This window comes from Haliotis cracherodii, unplaced genomic scaffold (genome assembly GCF_022045235.1).
Source record: "Haliotis cracherodii isolate W230 unplaced genomic scaffold, xgHalCrac1.p SCAF_8, whole genome shotgun sequence".
In the NCBI taxonomy this organism is placed as follows: domain Eukaryota; kingdom Metazoa; phylum Mollusca; class Gastropoda; order Lepetellida; family Haliotidae; genus Haliotis; species Haliotis cracherodii.
The window spans coordinates 601,452-610,499 of NW_027266341.1; the positions used below are offsets into that span (position 1 = coordinate 601,452).

A 9,048-nucleotide genomic window follows, 5' to 3' on the forward strand; every position below is an offset into this window, starting at 1 on the left:
AGCCCAATGATGTCGACCTCGACCGAGAGCTCTGAGTATCCATATCAGTCTGACGGAGAGATTCCCTGCTGCTTCACGAAGGGTTATGACTCCACGTGTTCCGAGGACAGCGAGAAGAACACCCCAGGTCAGTTGGTGTTCTCTGTACTCGTAACTAGTATTTTAGCAATTTTCTTTCACATGTGTGATTTCTTTTGATTTGAACTGGTTCAAAAAGTGAAAAGAATAATCGTCGCACAGTACCAAGTGGACCATTTAGTAATTTGATATGAAGTCAGTGCTCCCTCTGTTCATTGACTGTTGATTTGGTTCAGATACCCGGGATGCGTGGTACCCCCTGCCCCCAGATTCCTTCAGTGAGATGGACATCAGCTGCATCATCAACCAGATACACGGCAATGACGAACCGGAAGGTTGGAGTCAGTTATGTTTATCACCGCTTTTAACAGTATTCCAGTTATATCACTGCGTGTCAGCTTAATGTGGGAGGAAAGATCAAAGTGAAAGGGGTATGGTGCTGACAAACCTAGAAACAAAATTCGGGCGAACCGGGATTCGAACCCACACGACATGATAACACATATGAAAGTTCACATTAGTTGGTAACGTCAACCAGTCAATGTCCCTCACAAACTTCAGTTGGTTTTAAAGTTCCAAGCAGGCGGCAATTGTGAAATTTGATTAAACGTCGCGTTGATGATTATTGCACTTGTAAAGCGACTTGCATGCACGCGCGCTCGCGTGCATGTACTTGTACTAGTCCAAACTAATGCCGGTTTTATAGTGGAGACGGCCAGTTGCAAACAATGGTAATTATGTTCATTGCATTGTTATGTATGGAACATACCACTTGAACTGTGAATATAGATACATCACTATATGCGTAATCATCAGTATTTGCACCATCTATACAGAAAACCGGATACTATATTCATAAAACAACTTTACTATGTTTCAGATTGGGTACATGTGTACCCAAGGGGAGCTGAACTTTACTTGGAACCCATGATATTCAACAACATTAAAAATCTGGCACGTGGTAATGGGAATTTCGTATACGTCAGTTCTGGGTTGATGAAAGATTTGAGGATCTTGGACAAAACTCGAGTCCCACAGAGCGTCATATGTGACATCTGTGTTTTCATACCAGAGAAACCAGTCACATTGTTGACATTTGTTGCCAAGGACAACAGACTTAGTGACGTGTACAGCTACACTTCCTGTCTGGCGAGGGCCATGACTACAGCACTGAGGAGGGGGAGTCTGGCCTCCTTCCAGATGGTGCATGGCGTGGTCGCACCACAGATATGGCGGTCAAGCAACACATTCAGTCAGAGCATAGAGGAACTGGTGTCAGCCGCCAGAAGGACAGCAATTCCACACTCCATGGACAACAGTCAGTCTCACTGCATTACTGCACTCAAGCAGTTCCTTGAAATGATCAAAGACAACACAGCTGTGAGGGTGGGCAGCAGTCCACCTGGGAGTCCAGAGGAGGATGGTATGTATGTGATTGTCAGTGAATGTATGGAGTGAGGGTAGTGGGCGTGACGCTGCTCTGGGCTGCGTATCGTTAATATCACAGTGTGTCAGCTTGTTGTCAAAGTGTAATCGGTGGGGATTACAGATAGCAATGCCTGTCGTACGAGATCACCTATGGATCGGGTTGTTGTGTGTTATTGTACCCTGATAACGTTGGTTGATGATCATAATATCAATCAGCGGATTGTCTGTCCAGATTCGACCCAAACACAGGTGTGATGCCAACAGCCCAGGGCCCTAATGTGGGGCTGATCAGTGATCATGACATTGCCTCAGAACAACTGGTCATGCTTGTCTCTGAAATAGTGAAAATAATTTGATAACCATTTACATATTTTGTAACTTATTCAGCATTCAAACGTGATTACATAAAGTCTGATATTTACTAAGTTACCAATGTCCAAGGACTTGTTTCCCATCCACTTAACAAACTTTAGTCACTCTTGCCAGTGATTTATTATTGCTAGTTCTTAAAAATAATATTGAATCTTCATTTCATGCGCAGAGTCTTCATGTATGAGCCCAGTCATAACCCGAGCCTACGAGATGACCATTGATGTCCTACAGAAACAACGCCATGCTGTAGTGACAGGCGGACCAGGCGAAGGAAAGACAACAGTAGCCCATATGCTCTGCAGGCTGTATCAACAGCGAGGATATCAAACCTTCTTCTTCCAAGACTTTGAAGAAGCTGATTTAACTATCATATCTGAAGTTAAAGTACCATTTCTGTTGGTAATTGATGACATGTTCAAAAGCGAAAATTCAGTTGAACATCAGAGCTTTCTGAAAAGTTTTGAAAAGCATATTGAGGATAATGATGTTATTCTAGTGATGGTTTGTCAATTGTACAACTTTAAGAAGGCACAGAAAATGTTTCAGACGTACTTGCTCGAGAATGGCTGTGCCATTGACATCACAGAAATCAATTCCACCGGCCACAGAAGCACATGTGTTGAACGCTACCAGCTCCTGCAAAGTATGGGTGTTAATGTTACTTCCTCTGAGCTGATAAAAATATCCAATATCAAAACTTACACACCTGGATTCCCTGCTATTAGCAACGACTTTCCAACAGAGACAAGATCTGACCCAATTCATTACTTTTCCTATCCCCATAGATACATCCGAGGTCAGATCTGCTGTCTGCTCCACCAATCGCCTTGTGTAGCAGCAGCCTTAATATTGCTGATTATCAATGGAGGGGCAATTAGAAGGAACTCAAAGGTTCGTGAAGAGCTCCTTGAAGCCATCAAGACCGTATGCCCAGGCTCATCTGAAGAAACTATCTTTGATGAACTTCAGTTCCTATCAGGATCATTTCTTACCACCAGTGATGGGTTCATAACCTTCCAGAACCATGTCGTATATGATGCGTGTGTATTTGCTACAGCTTCACAGTATCCAGAGGTTTTGTGGAACAATTGTAGCATTCAGTATTTGTCCCAAGTAAATTGGCCTCTAACCGAACTCAATACTGATATTCTGATATCAAAGCAGAACTTACACCATTTCATAAATGATTTAGGTGACAGATTACGGAAAAGACAGTTTGAAATGGTTTTGAAAAGTCCATTACTTGCATCAGAAGAGAATGTTGATTTTCTCATTGCTTGCATTGGAACAAACATAGGAGAAGTACTTAACTCGGTTGATGTGAGGAGGAAGGGAAACCTCCTCTACTGGACTGGTCACTCTCGGAATCATTACATGACACAACTTCTCCTGCGTCATTCTGAGATGTCATCAGACATAGTACAACATGCTCTTTCCACCTGTATTTGTTTACAGAAAACACATGTATTCTCATATCTCTGGAACATGTTAAAACACAATTTAAAAAACTTTGACCAAAGTGACATTGATCGTCAAGACGGAAATGGTCAGACCCTACTGTACTCCTCTGTGAGGACAGCTGAAAATGATATGGTCAAGTTCATATTGAAGGAAGGTGCAAGCCCAATGGTGCAAGATAACATGGGCAGCAACTCTCTCCATGAGGCATGTAGGCTTGGTAAATCTGATATCTTAAGAAGTCTTGTAGCTGTCAAAGGCACCAACATTAATGTGAAAGACAGACACTCAAGGACGCCTTTGATGATTGCAGCCTTGCATGGACACTATGAGACCTTCGGGATACTTTCATGTATGGAAGGTTGCGACAAAGCATGTGTCGATCATGACGGAAACCATGTCCTGCACTTGGCCTGTTTGTCTGGGAATAAAGAAATTGTTCAATCTATTTTAGCCTCTGTTGATGTGGATGTCAATCAGAGAGGCCAAGATGGGAAAACACCACTGATGATTGCAACAAGTGAAGGGCATGGTGATATATTTGATGTCCTGATCAACGCAGGCTGTCAGACAGACATAGACGTGAGTTTAGTGCCCACTGAACAAGGAATTGCAAAATATAGGGACAATGCTGTCTCAAAGCACCAATGGAAGGATGGACCTGTCATCAGCAAACTTGCCGATCATCAGCATGCTCACGGGATATTGCACAAGTTAGCAAACAATGGACACTATCAACTTCTGCAATTTCTGCTGTCAAAAGATACATTTAATCTAGATTGTACAAACTCCATCGGAAGAACACCAGTCATGACAGCAGTCGTGGCTGGTCACCAAGCCGTGTATGACCTCTTTGTTAGCAAGGGTTGTTCCCTTGATGTGACAGACAAGGATGGTTGCAGTATCCTTCATCTAGCATGCAAGACAGGTGGCCATGTTCTTATTGAGAAAATCATGAAATGTCAGGCTATTGATGTCAATTGTAAGGATGAGACGAACAAGAGTGCAGTGATGCATGCAGTTGAAGGAGGACATCTAGAAGCCTTTAAGCTATTAAGAGACAAATGTGATCTCCTTTGCATAGATAATGATGGCAACAGTTTGCTACATCTCGCCTGCATTGGTGGGTGTATAGATATTGTTGAGCTTCTGGTGACATCTGGTAGATTTGACATAGACTCCAGGAATCAATGTGGTAGGACCCCCGCCATGGTTGCTGCATACGCTGGCCATAGTGAAATATATAGCGATTTGAAGAGGAGAGGATGTGACTTGGATAAATTAGATACCAAGGGTTTTTCATGTTTTTGCTGTGCTTGCATGGGTGGTAACATTGACATCGTTTCAGATATGTTGTATCACAACAGACTGTTTATGCATCACCGAGATACTCAAGGCCGCACACCAACTATGCACGCTGCAGAACACGGGCATGTGAAGGTGATGGTCTTTCTACTGGATAATGGGGGAGATGTTTCAGAACAAGACGATAATGGCAACACACTTCTCCACATTGCGTGTTGTACAGGTAATGAGGGGATTGTGAAAGCTTTTTTGAGTGGGAATACTGACATCAACCAACGAGGTCATTTGGGGAGGACACCGATCATGATGGCGGCGATGAAGGGTCACAAGAGGGTGTTCAACCTCTGCTTGAAACAATCTTGTGCCTTATCCACAAAGGATTATTGTGGCAACAACCTTCTACATGCGGCGTGCATTGGAGGACATATTCAGATTGTTCAATGGCTTTTGTTACAAAACATGTTTGACATAAATTCGAGAGGTGAATCAGGAAAGACGCCATTGATGATGGCAGCTGAACGTGGGTATGTAGAAGTCTTCAATCTGCTGGTAAAGGAAGGATGTGATCACAAACTTTTGGATGAAAGAAGTAACACGACCCTTCATGTGGCATGTGCAAGCGGTAATGTTATTATAGTGAAATACCTCCTCTCACACTGTAGTCTGGAGGTGGACTGCAGAGGTCAGACAGGGAGAACGCCTGCCATGTGTTCAGCGATTGGTGGTCATAAGCAGTTGTTGACACATCTTGTACAAACAGGGGCGAAGCTGTCTCTCACAGATGATGACAATAATAACATCTTTCATCTTGCATGCCTTGGGGGAAGTGTGGAAGTATGTAACCTTCTTCTACATCTAGCCATTGATGTGTGTGATCTTGCATCAAGGGGACGAAATGGCAGAACGCCAGTTATGATGGCAGCATCCAAAGGTCATTCGGGAGTTTTCAAGCTACTTATAAGTAAAGGGTGCAAACTTTCAGAACTAGATGATAACCATGACAGCATCCTCCATTTGGCGTGCCTTGGTGGCAACGTAGCAATTGTCCAGTACCTGCTGCTGCAAGGAATCGTTAACCTAAACAGTAAAGGACGGCACGGAAGAACCCCACTGATGCTTGCAGCATGGAAGGGGCTTACCCAAGTGTACTTCTTGCTTGTAAGTAGAGGGTGTGATCTTACAGGTGAAGATGAATATGGAGACAACATCCTTCATCTGGCATGTCGAGGTGGTAGAGCAGACATAGTGGAGCATCTGATCTCTCTCCGACTCGGGGACCTGGAGAGCAGGGGCCAATATGGAAGAACGCCCGTGATGATGGCAGCAGGGAAGGGATGCAAACAGGTGGTAGATTTACTCATTGACAACAGATGCGACCTCACTGCCGTGGACAGTAATGGAAACACTGTCCTTCATCTCGCTTGCCTCAGTGGTAAAGCTTGGTTTGTCAAATATCTCCTCTCTAAGGCCACAGTGGATGTGTTACAGGAAAATGATTCCCAACTCTCCCCAGACAGCTTTGCGAGGTACTGCGGTCAGAGGGATGTTCTCGCAATGCTTCAGCGATGCTCCCATTCGGCCTAGTGACGTAAGTGCTGCAAACTGATATCATGGCGTGGAGCAGAATGCTAACAGACGGATTGCACGTGTGTTTTAAAGTGTATTTATTTAGAATAGATTGGCAATTGGTCTGCATGTTGGCAGATATATGCTGTGTCCTTTTGGACTGTGAGTAATACCACATTTGCTCGCATTTGACTGGCCGTTACTAGATGTATGATTTCTCTGTTAGAAGGTATTGCACGTTACAACGTTCATAGAATCCGGCATCTTGCTACTTGGACGTGGCAACTTCGATGTGGCAACTTCGACGTGCTAACTGAGATGTGGCAACTGTCACGTGGCAACTGTGAAGTCAGTGTGCACCCATAATCAACATCAAACATTGATGTCACGTTGTTGTTTTCTTGTGCAATATGTCCGCGTGTTTTGTTCATGCAAAGAATTGACTTACCTTGTGACGGGTGCCACTGGTGAGGAAGGAGACATTCATCTTTTCGCGAACACCGGGTGTCATCACTGATACCAGGATACTCTAAATAGTGATTCATAAACTGTTATAATACAATCGGAATTCCACAGCAGTTGCAATGTTACAATACAGTCGGAATCCCACAGCAGTTGCAATGTTACAATGGCATGACATAAGGTGGCTTGATTGTGTATATTTCCGCCAATGTTAAAGATATCAAATTTAGGTGTGTTATCATCAGGAGTTACATGTGGAACCACAGAAAGTCTCGTAATTTAAAGATGCTCGATGATTTAGTGAAATTTGTAAAGTGAAGTTTATAAAGGTGAGATATTAGGGTAATCATAAACTAATTATATATCAGTATAATGAATTTGCAGATATATTGTGATTTTATCGGTTACCATGACTTTACAATCAGAATTAATGACATCACTAATCCCTCTGCATCTGAAGCTGGTTGGCTGATTCTGCACTCAAGACACTGCATATTACTGTATGCAAACTAAAAAACTGGGGAAATGATTCTGGGTGATAGTTTAGAATAAAATAGAATAGTATAGAATCCTAGAGAAGCTGCTCAGTTACATGTCCCCATGGTCCCCGATATTATCTCGCTCATTATAATCCGGATTCAAAAACGTAATAGGCCGATAGTTTTATTGAAGCATAGAGGGTTGCTGTTGGGCTTTTCAATCATAACAGTCCCTAGCTGGGACGTTGTCAAACTGCACGATTCTATAGAATATTTCGAACATAACAATGTCATAAACCAGGAGATCATTCCAAAAATGTTTGTAAAAATCTGCTGACAATCCATCACTCCCTGGGGATTTATTGCATTTCATCTGCTTTAAAGCAGTGAACAACTCTCTTTCATCTATGTCTATACTTAGCTTGTATATGTCGGAATGCTGAATGGTAGGAAGTTCTTCTGTAAAACTATCAAAGAATTTCAGTATCTGTTTTGATTGATAAAGAATTTTATAAAAAGGTTAAAATCTCGTACATTACTTCATTTTCATTGGTTAGAGGAACGCAAGTTTCACACTGCTGTAATTTTGAAATCACTTTCGTGTACATTGTCTCCGTGGGTTTCACTCAACTCGCCTTTGCCCTGATAAATTCACCCTCAGCTTTTTAGTGTATACAAGTTCTAACTCCTCATTACATTGCTCGAATGCAATGAATCATCAGCTTTCTTTCAGTCTACAAACGACGCTCAAGCATAGCTTTATTTTTTTTTACTGTCATTTTTCATATTTCTCTTTAGAATGTTCCACACATATGTTCATAATGTTAAATTTCATTCAGTCCCATTTTGTTGAATCATCGTAACTTGTTTCTTTAGCAATTCTAAATAATTTTAGACTTTGATGGTTTTATTTCGGTTGATTCCACCTTGTGATCAGTTCGGATCAGTTCGGATACTTGCAGTAACACTGCGGTCTTCTGTATCTTTCATCACCTGGTGAAACTAACCAGAAGTCTGTTCGGGAGTGGGTCTGATTGTCTTGTTTCCATGATTAGGATCTGTTCTCCGGATTGTAATAATTCCATATATCTGTTATATCAAATTGTTCAATATTTTCATGTAAAACCATCCTGCTGCGATTCGACCTGCTTCACCTTTCACTGAGTGGGAACAGAACAGTGTTAAAGTCTTCTTTAAAACTGGTTTAATAATCTGCTTAATAAACACATCTTCATAATCTGATACAACTTGTTAAATACTTGGCACTTGAGGTAGATAAAACGTTCTTCAGTATCTGTTTCCTTGTCTGTTATATGTATTGAAGATTTAGTGTTGAAGATGGCTGTCCACAGCTGTCACTTTTTCCATGAGAAAATAAATTGTCATATTTCCACTGGGATCTCCAAAACAGTACGACCTCAATGATACTCTGCGTGTCCTGTAGCAGGATAACATCGCCACGTTGTTCTTTAAGGAACATAAGCATTTCTCTTCGTTTTTCGCTGCACTTAATACCTCTTACATTTAAAGTGAAAGTTTCAGCTTAGTCGTCGAAGACTATCAGCAACAATAAAACTACAGAGTAAAACTGAACTACATAGAACTCGACACTCTAAATATCACAGTGATAGGGACCAAACCAAAGAGAGTGAACCGCTCGTAAAAGAAATATCTAGCGCTGCCTACTGAATCCTCATGTAAAAGAAACCTTGTTGCTTATAGTATGACATTGGTTTGATCTAACTGAAAGGGCGAACTGCAACAGCCATACACGAGGACATGGTGTCGACGTGTGGGACTGATGCTCCTTCCTGTGCCACTATTAAGACGTGGGCAGCGGAGGTCATGAGTGGAAGAGAGACACTCGAACATGATCCAGGAGCAGGAAGACCTTCAACTG

The 9,048-nt window shown here is 42.2% G+C and overlaps 1 protein-coding gene across 1 annotated transcript; it reads left to right on the forward strand.

The window, feature by feature from the left end:
• The first annotated feature begins 1 nt into the window (after nt 1).
• On the forward strand, nt 2-8,419 carry LOC139449565 (serine/threonine-protein phosphatase 6 regulatory ankyrin repeat subunit B-like). Its single transcript, XM_071231017.1, has 4 exons — nt 2-127; nt 315-413; nt 959-1,501; nt 2,048-8,419. The coding sequence occupies exons 1-4, from the start codon at nt 7-9 to the stop codon at nt 6,223-6,225; spliced, it is 4,941 nt and encodes a 1,646-aa protein (XP_071087118.1). The 5' UTR covers nt 2-6; the 3' UTR covers nt 6,226-8,419.
• The last annotated feature ends 629 nt before the right edge of the window (nt 8,420-9,048 follow it).

Coding starts and splice junctions, on each gene's coding strand:
- LOC139449565 (XM_071231017.1), top strand. CDS start 7: ATGATGTCGACCTCGACCGAGAGCTCTGAGTATCCATATCAGTCTGAC. Junction 128..314: donor CAGCGAGAAGAACACCCCAG/GTCAGTTGGTGT, acceptor GATTTGGTTCAG/ATACCCGGGATGCGTGGTAC. Junction 414..958: donor CGGCAATGACGAACCGGAAG/GTTGGAGTCAGT, acceptor ACTATGTTTCAG/ATTGGGTACATGTGTACCCA.